Here is a 21605-nt window from a genome sequence, read left to right as displayed (position 1 = left end):
TGGCACAAATTTAAAGGGACAGTCAAATCCAAAACAAACTTTCATGATTCAGATAGAGCATGCAATTTAAAACAACTTTACAATTTACTTTTATCACCAATTTTGCTTTGTTCTCTTGGTATTCTTAGTTGAAAGCTAAATCTAGGAGGTTCATATGCTTATTTATTAGACCTTGAAGGCCGCCTTTTATCTTAATGCATTTTGACACTAGAGAGTGTTAGTTCATGTGTTTCATATAGATAACACTGTGCTCACGCACGTGGAGTTACCTAGGAGTCAGCACTGATTGGCTAAAATGCAAGTCTGTCAAAAGAACTGAAATAAGGGGGCAGTTTGCAGAGGCTTAGATACAAGATAATCACATAGGTAAAAAGTATATTAATATAACTGTTGGTTATGCAAAACTAGGGAATGGGCAATAAAAGGATTATCCATCTTTTCAAACAATAAAATATCTGGTGTAGACTAACTTTAAAAATGCCATAATCGGTGCTCATGCGCATATGGTCCAATGAGCAGCACAGGTATAATAGCTAGATTTTCCCCCAACTGCCTAGTCTCCATAAATACAACTAGAAATCTAGCAATTACCAGAAACAAAAGTATGAAATGCTCAATAATAGAAAAAGGCATAAAAAAATACATACCCAAAACATAACTGATAAATGCACATACGCGACAAGGTAAAATGTTGTCCTTTAATACATAATATAGCAAAAAGACCCTGAGGGGAAACCAGAAAAAAAAAAAAAAGTCTGGAAGCTAAGGGTGACAAAAATAGACAATAATTGTCAGAAAGAAGAAGAAAACTGAGCGTTTCAGATAGCACTAATATAACCGTTTAATTGCACAAATCTGAACTGTGTGGTCTGCAGTGCTACGACTGCAAAAGACTGAGGGATCTGCCACAGTTTCACTGCAACATAAGACACAAATGTTCTTTACTGCAGGGTAACATGATTTTTTGGTTGCCTATTTACAATGTGGTTAGGTTTAGAGGGAAGAAAGTTACCAAGATTTATTAAAGGGACACTGAATCCAATTTTTTTCTTTCTTGATTCAGATAGAGCATGCAATTTTAAGCTACTTTCTAATTTACTCCTATCATCACATTTTCTTCATTCTCTTGGTATCTTTATTTGAAAACCAAGAACGTAAGTTTAGATGCCGGCCCATTTTTGGTAAACACCCTGAGTTGTTCTTGCTGATTGGTGGATAAATTCACTTACCAATAAACAAGTCCTGTCCATTGTTCTGAAACAAAAATTGTCTGGCTTCTTAGCTTAGATGCCTTTTTCAAATAAAGATAGCAAGAGAACAAAGAAAAACTGATAATAGGAGTAAATTAGAAGGTTGCTTAAAATCACATGCTCTATCTGAATCACGAAAGAAAAACATTGGATTCAGTGTCCCTTTAAGAAAGATTACTCGGTTTTTATTTAACTTTTTTTTTTTAATGCATGCATCATATTCATTAACACATTAAAAGGAACATTGTACACTAGATTTTTCTTTGCATGAATGTTTTGAAGATTATCCATTTTTATAGCCCATCTGGTTAGTTTTTGTAACAATGTATAGTTTTGATTTTTTTTTATTTTTTTTAATAACATTGTGCTGATTTTCAGACTCCTAACCAAGCCCAAAAGTATCAGATGTTGACTGAAGTCTATAGATTTCTGCTTGCTCCGGTTTGTGTAATCTGTCTTTTTATATGCAGGGGGGGGGGGGGGTCTGCTCTTCACGCTTTCCCAGCCCCTTTCACCGAGTGTTCCAACCCAACCTCATCAACAGCGCTAAATTGTGAGCTAAGTACGTTTTTAAAAGGTTTTATACTGGATTTTTAGATCAGTATCTGTAGTAGTGCATTACATGCAGTTATATAGAAAATGGTGTAAAACTTTCCTTGAACACACAGGAATTTCATACTTTGTGAATATTTTTCAAATTACTATGAATATTTGGTATCATTTGTGATAAATATTCAATTTAAAGCAAAACAAAAGTACCAACGGACACAGGCTGTCAATAAGCCAAGTTAGTGAGCCAAGGGTATACTTAGAAATTGCATGCTTCCTTATGTTGCTTATAAGAATGTAGCTGCTTTGTTCTACTAAAGAAGCATTTGGCTGTCAGCCCGGACTTCTTCCCAATTAAAACATGACCCACCCATGTGACTCATTTAAGCAGATAGAAACATGGTGTTTATTCTATGCAAAATTATCCTGCAGATTTTAGAAATTGCTTGTTTCATAGAGAATTTCTCCCCCCAGGGCATTTAAAGTGTGTAAAGGAGATAAATAACTTATTAGACTCAAATTAAAGGGATATTAAAAACAAAATGTTTCACAATACATTAACCTGAGAATATGCAGGTGTATTTTAAAAAAAAAAAGTTGTTTAAATGTTGAACAAATAAGTGAAAAGTTTTAGAGTCCTTAAGGTAATGGGAGTAGCCATGTTGTAACCTAAGTTTCCCTTGTTTAATCTCCTCTGACCAATAAGATTGACATAAATGAGGTACTAGAGCACGTAAACAAAGGCAATATAGAATATAGCAGTATTAGGCTTGAGCAGGCTGGAGAGGCTCCCCTTTTAAAGGGACATTAAACACTAAATACATGCTAGATAGAATGATGCATTCAAAGAAAAGATTAGTCCATGACTAACATGTAGATGAATTTTTTAAAGTTTCATTAGTTGTTTAAAAAGTGACAAAATAAGTGTAAAGTTTTAGTGTCTATAAAACACTGGGAGCTGCCATGTTTTAACTTGTGTTACCTTCTCTGCTGTGGCCAATTAGGGACAGTTATACATAGGTCATTAGAGTGTGCAGCCAATGGTTGTGCTGGATTTAACAGTGTTCTGCACTTCCATTTCTAACAGGAACTGAAAAACTCACAATTTCAGAATGGAATTACAGGCAAAGAGGACAAAATAAATAATGAAAGTATATTGCAGAGTTGTTTTATTATATACAATTTATCATTTTATATTACCATCTCAAAGTGTTTAATGTCCCTTTAATTCTTGTTGAAATTAGAAACCAGACAATTTTGGAAGTTAGATTACAGCAAAAGGCGACAAGATATATAATAAATTCAGGACTCCAGAATCCCAGGCTCCAGGGCACCTTAAAAACGGTTCCTGGTACCTTTAGGGTTCTTTGCTAGAGAAGATTAAAGGGACATAATACCCATATGCTAAATCAAGTGATGCAGCATAGCTGTAAAAAGCTGACATGAAAATATCACATGAACATCTCTATGTTAAAAAGGAAGACAGTTTACCTCAAAAATGATTAAGCTCACAATAGTAAGTGCTCTGTGAACAGCTATACTTTAGATACTCTCATCTGAATGCTGAAAAAAAAATCAATTGTACATTGCACTGATGAAGCTATCTCATGAGATTTCACTGAAAACTTTCTTAAACTGAGGAGGCATACAACAGAACTGTGCTGCACATGCCACATCCACACTCACCTTCAAAGTCCTGAGACAAGCATCCTGATTGGCTGCTTAAAGCCCCTTTACAAAAGGATATGGCTACTGAAGAAATTCTGAGGTAAAATATTTTCCTTTTTTACATAGAGATTCTCAGGCGACATTTTCTAGGCGGCTTTTTACAGCAATTCTGCATCACTTTCAAGTTCTTTAATATTTGGGTATTGTCCCTTAATGGGACATTAGACCCATATTTGTTTTCTTTCATGATACAGATAGATCATACAATTTTAAATATATATCTAATTTGTTTTGTTCTCTATGTATCCTTTCTTGAAAAGAATACCTAGGTAGGATTAGAAGCTTCTGATTGGAGGCTGCACATATATGCCTCATGTTGTTGCCCCACCCGTTTTGTTCAGTTAGCTCCCAGTAGTGCATTGCTGCTGCTTCAACAAAGGATACAAATAGAATGAAGCAAATTAGATAATAGAAGTAAATTGGAAAGTAGTTTAAAATTGTATACTCTATTTGAATCATGAAAGAAAAAAGATTTGAGTTTCATGTCCCTTTAAATGTTGATGTTAGAAGCTTTGATAGAGACAGAGCAACTGCATCTAAACCGTGACTCTTATGAACACTTTCTGGTTCCAGCAGAGGGCTTACCCATTGTGCATTACCTCTATTTCTGGTCCTGACTGTATCACTGTGCTTACCCATTGTGCATTACCTCTATTTCTGTTCCTGACTGTATCACTGTGCTTACCCATTGTGATTACCTCTATTTCTGTTCCTGACTGTATCACTGTGCTTACCCATTGTGATTACCTCTATTTCTGTTCCTGACTGTATCACTGTGCTTACCCATTGTGCATTACCTCTATTTCTGTTCCTGACTGTATCACTGTGCTTACCCATTGTGCATTACCTCTATTTCTGTTCCTGACTGTATCACTGTGCTTACCCATTGTGCATTACCTCTATTTCTGTTCCTGACTGTATCACTGTGCTTACCCATTGTGCATTACCTCTATTTCTGTTCCTGACTGTATCACTGTGCTTACCCATTGTGCATTACCTCTATTTCTGTTCCTGACTGTATCACTTTGCTTACCCATTGTGCATTACCTCTATTTCTGTTCCTGACTGTATCACTGTGCTTACCCATTGTGCATTACCTCTATTTCTGTTCCTGACTGTATCACTGTGCTTACCCATTGTGCATTACCTCTATTTCTGTTCCTGACTGTATCACTGTGCTTACCCATTGTGATTACCTCTATTTCTGTTCCTGACTGTATCACTGTGCTTACCCATTGTGCATTACCTCTATTTCTGGTCCTGACTGTATCACTGTGCTTACCCATTGTGCATTACCTCTATTTCTGTTCCTGACTGTATCACTGTGCTTACCCATTGTGATTACCTCTATTTCTGTTCTTGACTGTATCACTGTGCTTACCCATTGTGATTACCTCTATTTCTAGTCCTGACTGTATCACTGTGCTTACCCATTGTGATTACCTCTATTTCTAGTCCTGGCTGTATCACTGTGCATTACCTCTATTTCTAGTCCTGGCTGTATCACACTGCACAGGGACCGTCTGCTTACTCACTATACATTAACGCATGTTTCTGATGATTGTGCTTAAATGCCTCTAACATTAAATATATTAAGCTCAAAATCTAGGAGCCACCCCGTAAATTTAGGAGTCACAAAGCAGTGGCGGCTGGTGACTTTTGAAGATAGTCTCGCGAGCCCCACCCCTTAGATGGCTCCACCCATTTGAGTGTGTGTAATAACAATTAGCATTTTTTTAAAATAAGTACATTTTACAGACAAAGTTGCATGCTATTTCCTGAGTAAGCTTGTTTCTACTGAAGTGGGCAGGGTGACTCCCCCTCCTGGATCATACCAACATCACACCCACAGTTAATCTGTGGGAACTGAGGAATTGAAATGATCATTTTTAGCACTGTCGGGGTGTTTATCCGTCACTGTTATTGTTGTGCCTAAATCTTTGGCCTGGCTGATAGATTTTTAAACAAATTTGCAAGGCCTCAATGAAAATATATTGCAAAGAGTTGTGTTTTTTTTTTTTTTACTATGCATTAAACATTTATAGCAAAAAAAAAGTATTTAATTGTCCCTTTAGAAGTAGCCAGTTTAACCTCAAGATAAACAGCAAGAAAAAAACGCCAATTCTGTAATTCAAATTTAAAGGGATACAGCCAAAAATCTGAAAATATTAAAAGGGACAGTAAAGTCATGATTAGACATTTATGATTAAGACAGAGCATTCAATTTTTAACAACTTTCCAATTTACTTCTATTATATAAATTTGCTTCATTCTCTTGTTATCCATTTCTGAAAGCTTTATCTAGGAAAGCTCAGGAGCAGCAAAGAACCTAGATTCTAGCTGTTGATTGGTGGCTGCATATATATATATGTATATATATATGTATAAACACACACACACACCGATGTCATTGGCTCACTTATGAGTACAGTTAGAAACCAGTAGTGCATTGATGCTCCTTCAACAAATGAGACCAAGAGAATGAAGCAAATCTGATAATAGAAGTAAATGGGAAAGTTGTAAGTTCTACCTAAATCATGAAAAAAAAATGAAGTTTCATGTCCATTTAAATACTGCAGTGCTATCTATAGAAAAAAGCTATATTAACAAGGCAGCACAAGAAATCAACCTCCCTGTGGGAGTTGTGAGAATGAGAGAGAGCAGCCAATATGAAAAGGTATCCCTTAAGAAATTTTAAATACAACAAACTCTTATCATCTGCTAGCAATAGAGGATGTCCGAGACCCAGAAGTCTGAACCTACACTGCAGTTGTAGAATTAAAGGGACATAATACTCATATGCTAAATCACTTTAAAGTGATGCAGTATTAACTGTAAAAAGCTGACAGGAAAATATCATCTGAGCATCTCTATGTAAAAAAAGAAGATATTTTACCTCACAATCTCCTCAGCTCACCAGAGTAAGTTCTGTGTAAAAAGTTATACTCAGCTGCTGCCCAGCTGCAGGTTTAAAAAAAAATGAATCAACAGCAGCCAATCAGCATCAAAAGTGCTGAGGTCATGAACTCTTTTACTGTGATCAAATGAGATTTCACCTAACTCTCATGAGATTAAACGTCCTTAAAATGAATAGGGAAATTACAGGAGTGTGCACGAGGTTCACTCCCTTGCCTGTCCCGGGACAGACATACTGATTTGCTGCTTAAAGCCCTTTACAATAGGGTGTGAATACATTTTGAGGTAAAATCTCTTTTTTATATAGAGATGTTCAGGTGATATTTTCCTATCAGCTGTTTACAGCTACGCTGCATCACTTTCAAGTGTTTCAATATTTGGATATCATATCCTTTAGCTGCCCTGGACAACGTCTCCCATGTAATATCCACATGTGAACTTAGATAATGCTACAAAGCAATCCTTTTGTGTGAAAACAAAACATTAGGGCACAAAGAAAAGTGGACAGCGTAAACTAGGGGAGGGGGTTCCTATATACCTGCTTGTCTGGGATGGTATAAAAACTTAGAGCAAGTTACTGACTTAAATTATAAAAATCAGCAAAAATGTATTGGGGGGGAGAAAGATACAAGATTTTTTTATTGAAACTATTATTATTTTGAAGTGAGAAAAAATATGAAAAGTTAAAAATAATTAAAAGAAAAACTTTATTTGAAGAGGTTTAAGCAGAGAACTGCTAAAAAAAATTAGTTGTCGTGTATTGCCTGTTTGCTTAAATATAAATTTATGTTATTTTTAACGGAGGGCACTTACCTGTCTCCTTTCTCTTCGAGAGAGCAGATTACCATTGAGGATGCGCCAAAGCATTCTTGCAGCTATTTTGGTATCTATCCACAACAACCGGAAGCCATGATAGTAGTGCTTTATCTCATGCACAATCTTCTGGCCTAAAGTCTTTTTAACAGGGTCCACTTCTGCTGGACTATACACAGGACCACCTTCTTCCAGTTTCTTATTTTTATCCTTTAAAGATTTTAAAGATTTCTCCACCACAGAGTCATCAGAAAGTCGCCGAGAAGAATGAAATCCTCGAACCGATAAGTGCTGTGGCCCTAAACTGCTTGTGCTAGAACAGGACATCCATGACTCAGGACAATTATGGGACTTCAAATATGTTCTCTCATGTCCTTTAGTCCATGAAAATCCATTATCCACTTGCCTTAAGGAGATGCAAATAGGATGGGCTGTCGCATACCTTCTAAAATGAAAATTTCTGAAAAAGGAGTGGGGGAAAAAAAAAAAAAAAAGACAAATGAGCACTGCAAAGAAAATAAACCGGTCTGGAAAATATCACTTGAGATTTCAAAACCTTAAAAAAGAGACATGAAACCCAATTTTTTTCTTTCACGATTCAGATAGAGAATACAATTTTAAAAACTGTCCAATTTACTTCTATTATTTAATTTGCTTAATTCTCTTGGTATCCTTTGTTGAAAAAGCAATAAATTACTGGGAGCATGGGGAGAGCCAATAACATGATACATATGTGCAGCAGCCACCAATCTGCAGCTCCTAAGTCTACCTAGGTATTCCTTTCAATTAACCCCTTAGTGACCAGACCATTTTTCAATTTTCTTACAGTTAAGGACCAGGGCTATTTTTACATTTCTATGGTATTTGTGTTCAGCTGTAATTTTCCTCTTACTCATTTACTGTACCCACACATATTATATACCTTTTTCTCACCATTAAAATGGACTTTCTAAAGATACCATTATTTTTATCATATCATATAATTTACTATTAAAAAATTATAAAATGATGAAAAAATGTTAAAGAAAATATTTTTTTCAAAACTTGACCCCCAAAATCTGTTACACATCTACAACCACCAAAACACACCCATGCTAAATAGTTTCTAAAGTTTGTCCTGAGTTTAGAAATACCCAATGTTTACATGTTCTTTGCTAGTTATAGGGCAATAAGTACAAGTAGCACTTTGCCATTTGCAAACCATTTTTTTTTTCAAAATTAGCTATAGTTACATTGTAACACTGATATCAGTCAGGAATCTCTGAATATCCATTGGCATGTATATATTTTTTTTTAGTAGACAACCCAAAAGTATTGATCTAGGCCCATTTTGTTATATTTCATGCCACCATTTCACCACCAAGTTCGACCAAATAAAAAAAATGTTCACTTTTTAACAAATTTTAGGTTTCTCACTGAAATGATTTACAAACAGCTTGTGCAATTATGGCACAAATGGTTGTAAATGCTTCTCTGGGATCCCCTTTGTTCAGAAATAGCAGACATTTATGGCTTTGGCATTACTTTTTGGTAATGAGGCCACTAAATGCCGCTGCGCACCACACTTGTATTATGCCCAGCAGTGAAGGGTTAAATAGGTAGCGTGTAGGGTTAATTTTAGCTTTAGTGTAGTAGACAACCCAAAGTATTGATCTAGGCCCATTTTGGTATATTTCATGCCACCATTTCAACGCCAAATGCGATCAAATAAAAAAAAATTGTTCACTTTTTAACAAATTTTAGGTTTCTCACTGAAATGATTTACAAACAGCTTGTGCAATTATGGCACAAATGGTTGTAAATGCTTCTCTGGGATCCCCTTTGTTCAGAAATAGCAGACATTTATGGCTTTGGCATTACTTTTTGGTAATGAGGCCACTAAATGCCGCTGCGCACCACACTTGTATTATGCCCAGCAGTGAAGGGTTAAATAGGTAGCGTGTAGGGTTAATTTTAGCTTTAGTGTAGTAGACAACCCAAAGTATTGATCTAGGCCCATTTTGGTATATTTCATGCCACCATTTCAACGCCAAATGCGATCAAATAAAAAAAAATTGTTCACTTTTTAACAAATTTTAGGTTTCTCACTGAAATGATTTACAAACAGCTTGTGCATTTATGGCACAAATGGTTGTAAATGCTTCTCTGGGATCCCCTTTGTTCAGAAATAGCAGACATTTATGGCTTTGGCATTACTTTTTGGTAATGAGGCCACTAAATGCCGCTGCGCACCACACTTGTATTATGCCCAGCAGTGAAGGGTTAAATAGGTAGCGTGTAGGGTTAATTTTAGCTTTAGTGTAGTAGACAACCCAAAGTATTGATCTAGGCCCATTTTGGTATATTTCATGCCACCATTTCAACGCCAAATGCGATCAAATAAAAAAAAATTGTTCACTTTTTAACAAATTTTAGGTTTCTCACTGAAATGATTTACAAACAGCTTGTGCAATTATGGCACAAATGGTTGTAAATGCTTCTCTGGGATCCCCTTTGTTCAGAAATAGCAGACATTTATGGCTTTGGCATTACTTTTTGGTAATGAGGCCACTAAATGCCGCTGCGCACCACACTTGTATTATGCCCAGCAGTGAAGGGTTAAATAGGTAGCGTGTAGGGTTAATTTTAGCTTTAGTGTAGTAGACAACCCAAAGTATTGATCTAGGCCCATTTTGGTATATTTCATGCCACCATTTCAACGCCAAATGCGATCAAATAAAAAAAAATTGTTCACTTTTTAACAAATTTTAGGTTTCTCACTGAAATGATTTACAAACAGCTTGTGCATTTATGGCACAAATGGATGTAAATGCTTCTCTGGGATCCCCATTGTTCAGAAATAGCAGACATATATGGCTTTGGCATTGCTTTATGGTAATTAGAAGGCTGCTAAATGCCGCTACGCACCAAACTTGTATTATGTCTAGCAGTGAAGGGGTTAATTAGGTAGCTTGTAGGGTTAATTTTAGCTTAAGTGTAGAGATCAGCCTCCCACCTGACATCCCACCCAATGATCTCTCCCTGACCCCCCTCAAACAGGTCTCTTCCCTCCCCCACCTCACAATTGTCACCGCCATCTTAAGTACTAGCAGAAAGTCTGCCAGTACTAAAATAAAAGGCTTTTTATTTTTATATACAATTTTTTTTAATTTTAAAATGTATTCTGCAGTATTGGATTTCCCCCTTAGCCCCCCAACCTCCATGATCACCCCCAAACAGCTCTCTAACCCTCCCCCCTCTACCTATTTGATGCCAGTACCCAGTTTCCAGTAAAATTGGGCCATTTAAAAAAAAAAAAAAAATTAAACCATTTTTTTCTGTAGTGTAGCTGCCCCCCCTCAATACCCTACCCCCTCCTCCTCCCAGAACCCTTTCCCAAATCTTTTAGCTTTAGTGTAGTGCATAGTGTAGTGGTCCCACCGGATCGAGCCTCATCACATACATGCGTGCGTGTGTGTGTGTGTGTGTGCGTGTGCGTGTGCGTGTGCGTGTGTGTGCGTGCGTGCATTCCCGCCCCCTCGCACGCGCGCATTCCCGCTTCCGCCGCACACGCTCCCAGACCACACAATGGAAGTCCACTAGCGATGAGCCGCCCACCCGCCTCCCTGCTATGGCTCCCACCCACCAACGTTCAGCATCATCGCTGGCCGATGCAGAGAGGGCCACAGACTGAGGACGGGCAGGGTACGTAACAGTTTTTGTAGGACGTACCCTGCACATCCTTGGTCGTTAAGGTGTTAAAGAAATCAATAGAACAAAACAAATTAGATAATACAAGTAAATGAGCAATTTTTTAAATCACATTCTCTGAGTCATGAAAGAAAAAATTTGTGTTTTATGTCCCTTTGAAAAAAGTATTGTATACGTGTTTCTTTATTTCCGTAATCCTCTTTCAAATGAAAACACAGCTTGCAAGAGATTATCTCTAGAATTACAGAATACAACTGGTTCAGTATTTCTTTACTGAGCATCAGTCAGAGCTAAACTAAATAAGTTGGGCCTACTCAAAAATAAAGAAATAATAATTCCCCTATAAGGCTGAGAGTGTTGTGTTTCATGTACAAACACTACTAACAGACTTGATAAAAATGTGTCATTTTATACGGAACACAGCTAGGAGATCGGCTCTGTAGTTAAAAATCAGGAGATGGACAATATTTTAGGAACCTGTTCACTTAAAGGGGCATAAATGAACAATTTAAAATGGACATTTTTTGAAAATAAGCATTTTTCCAATACACAGCTAAACTAATTCTAGCAAAATGCATTACCTTTTCAGTAGCAGCTTTTACTGTGTATAGAGCACGTCTCATGCACCTTTACTGAAACACAATGCCTGCTCAGAGAGTCGGAGGTAAAATGTTTTTGTCAGCAACAATGCAAACTGACATCCCTGACACAATAAATGCTCTCTGAGCAGGCACAGTGTTTGAACGCAGGAGCTGGGGGCATATGTACATAGCAAAAAAATGCTTCTAGTAAAAGCTATCACTTTTATAGCTTTTAAAACTGATCATTTTTACCATACGGCGTGTATTAGAAAAATGCTTCTTTTTAAACTAAAATGACTTAATGTGCACCTCAATTGAATGATATGTACTTTTACCAATCTGTATACTCCTCTGGGGTCCACAATAGGGTTCACTAACCAAACATAATAAAACAGGAGTAACAATTACTTCCCTTTTAATATATAAGTGCAAGTTTGAGGTCGGAAAAATAAAATTTAGAAAAATGACAGCGACACACAAGCTAAAAGAAGCAGTTTGTTTATGTGCTATGGAAGCTTACAGACATAGCATGTCTTACCTAAAGTTCCCCATTCTTAAAGAAGTACAACCGAGACAGACATGTTCCTCAAAAATACCTACAAAACAAAGAAAAAAAGTCATCAACTCAAACAAAACATTCAGATTAAGACACAAGTGATTGGTGAGAACACACTACCACAGCTCAAGTTGTGAAGGTGCCATTATAGCGATCTAATGAATTAGAGCATGTAATTGTAACATGCAATTTTATCAATAGTGACACTGCAATGCCGTGTTTAACCCCCATAAAGGGGTTAACCACATGGGTAAAGTACTGCTCAGGAGCCGCAGAGCACTGCTGGCCCCAAGTGGAAACGGCAGCTGATCCAATCAGCAGCACTAGTCGCACTTCAGGGTCGTGCAACTAGCAGTTTCATCGCAAGACCTTTAAATGAGTCTGGTATGGCTAAGGCTTAACCCCATGCAGCAAAACATTATCACAAAAAGGGTTAACAAACCCTAAATTGTCTCCAGTTTGTGATGTAGAGGGTTAACTATTTGTACTAGACACAGAAAAATGCTCAAATTGCAATTTTAAGCAACTTTCTAATTTACTCCTATTATTAATTTTTTTTCATTCTCTTGGTATGTTTATTTGAAAAGCAAGAATGTAAGTTTAGATGCTGCCCAATTTTTTGTGAACAACCTGGGTTGTCCTTGCTGATTGGATAGCACCAATAAACAAGTGCTGTCCGTGGTTCTGAACCAAAAATTTGCTGGATCCTTCGCTTAGATGCCTTCTTTTTCAAATAAAGATAGCAAGAGAACGAAGAAAAATTGATAATAGGAGTAAATTAGAAAGTTGCTTTAAAGGGGCATGAAACCCATTCCCAAACTTTTTCTTTCTTGATTCCGATAGAGCATACAATTTACTACTTCTATCAAATTTGCTTCATTATTTTGGTATCCTATGTTGAAAAGCACACCTAGGTATGCTCAGGACCTGGGAGCTAGCAGCTGATTGGTGGCTGCACATATATGTCTCTTGTGAATGGGTTACTGATGTGTTCAGATAGCTCTCAGTAGTGCACTGCTTCAGGAAAGGACAAAAAGACATTTAAATGTATGCTCTTTCTGAAGACATTTGGGTTTCATGTCCCTTTAGTATCACTTACAATAAATTATCTCTGCTGCCACAATTTAGGATTATAATATGGGAGATCCTAAAAAAATAATCAGGGTGGATTTGATTTTAATCACAATTTAAAAAGACTAGTCAGTAAAACAGATTTAAATAGATTTTTCAACCAATACATTTTTAGATTATTTTCCATTTATATAAGAGCATAGATAAATCATTGAAATTAATGAAATTATTGGCAGGTAAACTATCACCAGTTTAATTGGGTAATCATTGGTCAACTTTTCACCTGTACTTTATTGGAAGGTGAACAATTGTTACATTAATAGTTATATTTAACTAAAACAATAAGATTATTTTTCATTTTAAATGCTTGCCCCTCCCTCCTTACACTTAGGTCCTTGAGCAGATCTATTTCCACTCCACACAATTTTATATTTAGTGAGATTCTGAAACTTAGTATGGGTTGATTCTGTGTACATAGATTTGCATGGGAGCAATGGCATTAAAGGGATAATAAAGTCAAAATTGAACTTTCATGATTCAGAAAAGGCAATTTTTAACAATTTTGCAATTCATTTCTCTAATCTAATTTGCTTTGTTCTTTGGTATCCATTGTTGAAAACACTGCATAGGTAGACTCAGAAGCAATGCACTTCTGTGAGATAGCTGCTTGTCACGGTCTCACCCAAAGTAATTACAGAGGTAAAGAAAATTACTTCTAGAACAGTGTTGGTTATGCAAAACTGGGGAACGGTAAAAAAAAAAAAAAAAAAAGGATTATCTATCTTTTTAAACAAACAATAACATTTTTGGTGTTTACTATCCCATTAATATTTTGGAAGTATTACTCAATATTAAGCACAGTGATGCTTCTGATTTGTTAATAAACTTTTTATCATACAAAATTTTAAATTTATAAATCTGCTCTTTTACCTGTCCCCCCGGCTGCCTGCGTGTGAGAATTTTAGTAATCTCTATATGATTGACAGGTGCAGCATCCAATCGGGACTGCATCATACGCCATATATAAATCTAGTTATAAGCAGGCTCCCGTGAGGCTAGGCTAGATGCCTATATTATTCTTAATATGTTTCTCATTATTCTACCCGACTTTAAACAGGAAACTATAAAATGAGAGACACAGAGAAGACGATACAAGTTTTGTTGCAAGACTATTGCGTGAGGCTAATATTGCTACTTTTAATGTGGTAAAAAGTCTTAAAGTGATCATAAACTTTACATATTTTAAAATCAGGTCTGGAATCTAAGTGATATTTTAGATGGACTTTAATTGATAACTTCTAATAAAGATGCGCTGTAAGTTACTTTTTAATCTAGCTATGCCATTCTAATACCCAACACTCCAGCCACCCACTTCAAAACTCATTTTTGTAAGCCAAAAGTTTGAACTGTTCTCCAATCAGCGCTCTAGAGATACGGCACACTTTTTGTAGTGAGAGCGCCGATTGGAGAACCGTTCAAACAGTTGGCTCAAAAAAAATACCATCACTTTAAAGTGAAGGTATACTTTGGTGAATGAAAGCCGTTTTTTAAAAATACTATTAAAAACAGGGGCACTTTCATTCATCAAAGTTTACAAATCAGCCGTTTTGATTAAAAAATTACCTTTTTTTCTTTTCACAGCCAGAGCAGCTTCCCCCTCCTGGAAATCCTCTCTTCACACGTCAGCAATGACTAATCCGGCTTCCTCCAATCACAGCATGGCCTCAGGCAATGTCTACCCTGGGGGTGAAAGCCGTGATTGGAGGAAGCCGGATTAGTCATTGCTGACGTGTGAAGAGAGGATTTCCAGGAGGGGGAAGCTGCTCTGGCTGTGAAAAGAAAAAAAAGGTCATTTTTTAATCAAAACGGCTGATCTGAAAACTTTGATGAATGAAAGTGCCCCTGTTTTTAATAGTATTTTAACTTGGGGCAATGCCCTACAAAAAAAACGGCTTTCATTCACTAAAGTTGTGTTATGTTCAAGTGAAATCACGGAAACTAAAGCTGTTATGACTTTAATATGACTGCTTTTGACAACATATCAACTTCACAGTAGTAATTCCTTTTGTTATAATGAAATCCATGATCAAAAAACACTTAAAGGGACACTCAGGTTTTATTACATTTTCATGATTCAAATACAGCATGTAATTTTTAACAACTTTCCAATTTACTTCCATTAAAAAAAATGTGCAGTGTCTTTTATATTTACACTTTTCTTGAGTCACCAGCTCCTACTGAGCATGTGCAAGAACTCAGACTATACGTATATGCATTTGTGATTGGCTGATTGCTATCACATGGTACAGGGGGAGTGGAAATATACATAACTTTGAAACTTGCTAGAATAAAATCTACTACTCCTTTGAAATTCAGAGTAAATGCTATTGTATTGTCTTGTTATCTTGCATTTGTTGATTATGCAAATCTGCTGTGTTTACTGGTCCTTTAAAGTTGAAATGCATTTCAGTTTTGAAAAGAAGCATGGCTCATGGCTGCAATGCATATGTGTGACTGTTTTAATGCAAGCTTTTACTGTGCACAGAAGATATGTACATATGCTTCATGCACCAGCTCTGCACTGTGCACAGTAAAAGCTGTCACTGAAACAGTCACACATTTTACTACAAGCATTTTTATTTTTTTATTTTTAAAATATATGGAAAAATGCTTCCTTTCATTTATGTGAATTTCAGTTTTGAGTTATGTCTCTTTAAAACTTTAGCAGATTCCACCAATCAGCAGCTAGCTCCTCAGCCTATCTAGGTATTCTTTTGAACAATGGATACCAAGAGAACTAAGCAAATTATACTGTAGAAGTAAATTGGAAAGTTGTTTAAAATGACATGCCCTATCTGAATCATAAAATGTTTGGGTTTCTTTAGTTAAACCCAATGTGGTAAACAAGCTTCCGTTTGATAATAAAATGCTTTAACAAATTAGAGCATTTTATAATTACACTAGAAATACCTCTTTATTACAGCATTAAATGTAGGCTTTTAATGTGTGAATCACTCCAGTAAACTATACATTTGCTTGCTGTCTGCTGATCAGATTAGTTGTTCTTTCTCAGGTAGATAAATCACAAGCTCCATTTAGCACAAGAGAGCTTGGTCTCATACAATTCAGACAGCTATCTAGCAACACAGAAACCAGATACCTTGATGCAACTCTTTAGCACAGGTTGCTAGGGAACAACACAACACACTAGGTACCTAAAGTATTAAAAAGGGACATCAAACAACACTTTTCTTTCATGATTCAGATAGAGCAAAGTTAAACAGCTTTCCAATTTACTTTTACTATCAAACTTGCTTAATTCTCTTGGGATCCTTCGTTAAAGGAGCAGCAATGCACTACTGGGAGCTAGCTGAACATAGACAGCTAAGAATAGGCACAGTATATGCAGCCACCAATTACCAGCTAGCTGCCAGTAGTGCATTGCTTCATCTGAGCCTAAATAGGTATGCTTTTTGACAAAGGACACCAAATGAACAATGCAAATGAGATAATAGAGGTAAATTGAAACGTTGTTTAAAATAGCATGATCTATCTGAATCATGAAAATACATATATGCAATTGTGATTGGCTGATGACTGTCACGTGATACAGGGGCAGTGGAAAAAAGGATAACTTTGAAATTTGCCAGAAAAAAAAATCTGCTACTTATTTGAAGTTCTGACTAAGTGCTATTGCGTTGTCTTTATCATGCAAATCTACTGTATCTACTGGCCCTTTAAAGGGACACTAAACCCCCCAAAAAAGTTATCAGTAATCTCAAAATGAATACATTTTATAGAAGTTTGTAATTTACATTCCGTTTCAAATTTCTACCATTTAGTAGTAATCATATTCTTAAAATTAGCCAATTTCCAAACCCACCGCCGGGTATGCTTTGCCCTAGGCGAATCCACACTGATAACCCAGGTTATGAAAATGGCGGAAGATTGCTGCAATGCGCATGCGCTACCTTCCACCGCCGGATATGCGTTGCCCTAGGTGAATACACAGATAACCCAGGTTCTGAAAAAGGGCGAAAGATTGCCGCAATGCGCATGCGCTAGCCTTCTAAACCGTCATCCTTTACGTCACTTGCGAGATTCCATTGACATTATGTGGGTAATCTCGGCATCAAGGGCTGGATATGCGTTTGCGCGAGGTTCACGATCGGAGTACGCATGCGCAGTGGGAAAAATGTATTACATAATCATATGCATAAAATCGGCATCTGATTGGAGATTGCTTTTCCGCTATTACAGCCCATATTTGAGGGTTGGATTGAGTGAGGTAATCATTGAAAATAAAAATGATATTTTAAAATGTATTGCTGCTTTGTTGGAGTGTAAAAGTATTTGATTAATGATATGATATTGATTGCTATGTGAAATTTGTATTCCGGTTCTACAAAAAAAAAAAAGTTTTGGAATCCTTTAAGCTTTCATATATTTCCTTTGTACAATGTGCACTAATAAAGCTTTACTTCTGTTCAAGCTCTGTATTTTGAGAGCTGCTACAAATAGACGAGTTCTCCTGGTGGAATTATGAATCATCAACTCAAGGTCACACTAATGCTGGCTTGAGAAAACTGGTGAAATCAGACTGTAATGGCCTCTTATGAAGTTTAAATCAATCAACTTTGACCTCAAAAAGATAACAGGTAAATAGCAAGGTAATAATTATTTGATGAACAGATATTTACCAGCAGATTACACTATGGAAGTAACTTATTCTAGTCTAAACCCAAAATGTGTGAGCTCACCACCTATAGCTGACAAATGCCACTAAACCATACACACAATGTAATTGTTATTAGAAACAGGTGTATAGTTGTAGCACAATACTGCAGCATCAGCTGCTTTAGTGCTCATGAACAGTCTCCAGAGAGATCGAATTAAACGTGACATAGGTAAAAGCACACATGCCTCAATGCTATTTATCAAAGGACAGTGACATTTCAGCCTCCTATGTGTGACAATTCCTGACCTGGGGTCAAAAACCTCAATAAATACACTGTGTCATTAAGGCCTTATCAGTCTGTCACATTACTTCCTCTGATCCTCACATACAAAAAAAAAAATTAACATATGTTAATTTTTTAATAAAAAGAGCACTCAAAGTCATACCTTAAAAGTTACAGGAATAACATATAGAAAAGTCACTGAATCTCTTAAAGAGACATGACACAAAACAATTATTTCATGATTTAGATAGAACATACAATTTTAAACAACATTCCAGTTTACGTCTATTAACAAATTACAGTTATTTTGGAATAAACACACATACACTAAAATTACAAATGCATCTGATAAACATACACATCCAAGTGGAGGGCATTATTAAAATGTAACCTATAACTAAAGTGATGGAGACAAACATTGCAACATTTTGGTTTACTTCTATGTGGTTGGTGGATACATATGTATGCTGCTATTATCTGGCTCTAAGATTACCAGCTGTTGTCCACAAAAAATACAATCTAGTGTCTGGGCACAATGGTATGAGGGGTCACACATTGTCCTCCAAAAAAAAAAAAAAGCTCTGTATATTTTTCACAAACTGAACAGTCATTTTACTCATTAGCTGTCAGCAACATACAAAGCAATACTTGTACCCCTTAAGCTGCCATAACAGATGTAAACATAATTTATTTTACCCCCTTGACTGCCCTCCACTTTTTTCCATATTGCTCCATATTTGTGTTGAGGCATAGGATGCTTTATTTAGTTTGCACGACTTTAAAAAAAAAAACTGGACATTTAAGTGTCCACTATTTTTGTAAAGAACAGCCTGCTAAATTACTGTACTGTCCAGCTGAATATTTGACACCTGTCAACCCTGTCTCACCAGCTATGTCCTGCTCAGCAATAAGTATGCGTTTTATATTTCCAATACAATGTCCCTTCAAACTGCAATAAGAGCAACCTAGAAATATAAATACTGGTAATAAATGTCTCTTGCTAAACAGAGCTGATTTCGAAATCCTGAGCTAACTAGATGCTGCCTGCTCATGACACCAGCCCATGTCCTGCCCTCCTCTCACGGGCCTGTCTAGGTTATCTATGGACTATGGTGCCGTTACCTGTAGGAGATCTTAGGCCTCATCCCCTCTTTATAATAATACACACAACAACTGCTTCTTACCTTTGGTGCTCTCCGCTCTGCTCCAGACAGGAGAGGACCTTGCCGCCCAGACAGGCCGGAGCACACAGCCTCTCACCAGCAAGGCCGCCATATTTTATTTATCCTGACGAATCAAAGTTAATGGCAGATTGCGGTGTTCACGGTGTAACTTAGGATCGGTGTATCACGCGATAGGTGTCAGGTAGTGCTGGCTGTAACCCCATGTCCTGTAGTCTGCAATCACATAACCTCCTCCTCCATCGCCTGACTACACACAACCTACTACCGGCTAGGGGGCGGGGCACAAGTCTGACGTATACACGTGCCTAGCTCCCTAGCTTCCATGTTTGTTAAAGGCAGAATTCGGTTGTGGCTGAATGGAAAATTTGGTATGAAACACTCAATTTTTAACATTGGATTTGGGCAACAGTGTTTTATCCATTTGAATTACATTCTAAAGTAATTATTAGCTCTTCTATCATTAGACTCTAAGGAAAGATTATTAGAGACTAGGCAATAACCCTGCCCAGAGGGCAGTGTACAGTATGTTTAAAAATTACAAACCCCCAAGCTAATTGTACTAAAAATAAAAAATGTAAAATTACAGAAAAAAATAAACAAAGCTATCGAAAATAAAAAATGTAAACCTAAACTAATAGCCCTATAAAAATTAAAAATCCCCCCAAAATAAAAACACCCCCTAATCTAATACTAAACTACCAATGGCCCTTAAAAGGGCCTTTTATAGGTCATTGCTCTAAGTTAAACAGCTCTTTTTCTTAAAAAATGACATATTACACCCTAAAAGGGCAATCAGCTCTTTTACAGCCCATTAAGTCCCTAATCTTAAAAATAAAAAAAATCCTGAAACTAAGTCTCAAATAGGTATTCACCGTTCCTGAAGTCCGGTGAAGAAGGTCTTCTTCCAGGCAGCTCCATCATCTTCTATCTTCATCCTGTGTGAAGGCGGCGCGTAGCGGTCTCCCTGATGTGCGGATCCGGAGCGGCGGTCCTCAGCGGCGGTCCTCAGTGGCGTGGAGGCTCCTCTTCATCCAATCTCTGGCATACACTAAAAATTGAATGGAAGGTACCGCAATCAATTTGGGGTACCTTGCATTCCTATTGGCTGAAATTTTGAAATCATCCAATAAGATTTAAGTAGCTCTCATCCTATTGCCTGATTTAAAAATTTCAGCCAATAGGAATGCAAGGTACCCCAATAAATATGGGGTACCTTGCATTCAATCTTCAGTGTGTGACGGAAGATCGCATGAAGAGGAGCCTCCATGACGCTGATGACCACTGCCGATGAGGATCCGTGCATCGGGGAAGCCAGCTCAGCACCTCTGCTCTGCGCCGCCTTCGCTCTGGATGAAGATAGAAGATGATGGAGCCGTCTGGAAGAAGACCTTCTCCACCGGACTTCAGGAACGGTGAGTACCTATTTGGGGCTTAGTTTTATGATTTTTTTTTTTATTTTTTTTTTATTTTATTTTTTTAAGATTAGGGATTTAATGGGCTGTAAAAGAGCTGATTGCCCATACAAATTCCCCTTTAGGAGCAATGGGTAGTTTAGTTTTTTTTAGTGTTAGGTTTTTTTATTTTGGGGGGTTTGGTGGGAGGGGGGGTTTTACTGTTACGGGGCACTTATTATTTTTTAAATGTAAAAGAGCTGTTTAACTTAGGACAATGCCCTACAAAAGGCCCTTTTAAGGGCTATTGGTAGTTTAGTTTAGATTAGGGGGTGTTTTTATTTTGGGGGGCTTTTTTATTTTCATAGGGATTAGGTTTCATTTTTTTTTATTTTTGATAATTTTGTTTATTTTTTTCTGTAATTTTAGAGTTTTTTATTTTTTGTAATTTTAGATTATTTTTTGTAATTTAATGTTAGGTTTTATTATTTTAAGTGTAACTTAGTATTGGGGTTAATTTAGGGGGTGCTAGGTAAGGGGGCTTAGTAATTAAATTAGTTATTTGCAATGTGGGGGGGTTGGCGGTTTAGGAGTTAATAGGTTAATTAGGTTTATTGCGATGTGGGGTTTTGGCGGTTTAGGGGTTAATAGGGTCATTAGATTTATTGCGATGTGAGGGTTTGGCAGTTTAGAGGTTAATAGATTAATTAGGTTTATTGCGATGTGGGGGGTTGGCAGTTTAGGGGTTCATATTTTAATTATGTTATTTGCGGATTAGGGGTTAATAACTTTATTATTTTGTGATGTGGGGGTTGGCGGTTTAGGTTTAGGTTAATACTTCGTGTGGGCGTTACGTGGTTTGTTTTATTTCCTGCGGGCGGTTACATGTTTATTTGTTGTTTTGTGCGGGAGGTT

General features: G+C 36.9%; 1 protein-coding gene across 2 annotated transcripts in view; it reads right to left on the bottom strand.

The window, feature by feature from the left end:
• The window catches only part of LETM1 (leucine zipper and EF-hand containing transmembrane protein 1), a 164484-nt gene extending 144932 nt beyond the window's left edge, over nucleotides 1-19552 (bottom strand). For both annotated transcript variants that reach the window (XM_053704219.1, XM_053704220.1), the window contains exons 1-3: nucleotides 19300-19552; nucleotides 12066-12123; nucleotides 7257-7716 (exon numbers count right to left, since the gene is read on the bottom strand). In XM_053704219.1, the coding sequence (XP_053560194.1) occupies nucleotides 7257-7716; nucleotides 12066-12123; nucleotides 19300-19390 (609 nt within the window). In that variant the 5' untranslated portion in view covers nucleotides 19391-19552. The remainder of the gene's footprint in view (nucleotides 1-7256; nucleotides 7717-12065; nucleotides 12124-19299) is intronic.
• Nucleotides 19553-21605: the final 2053 nt, after the last annotated feature.

Source organism: Bombina bombina, chromosome 2, assembly GCF_027579735.1.
Source record: "Bombina bombina isolate aBomBom1 chromosome 2, aBomBom1.pri, whole genome shotgun sequence".
In the NCBI taxonomy this organism is placed as follows: Eukaryota; Metazoa; Chordata; class Amphibia; order Anura; family Bombinatoridae; genus Bombina; species Bombina bombina.
The sequence above is the reverse complement of the archived record's forward strand: the minus strand, read 5'-3'. Positions and strand labels throughout refer to the sequence as shown.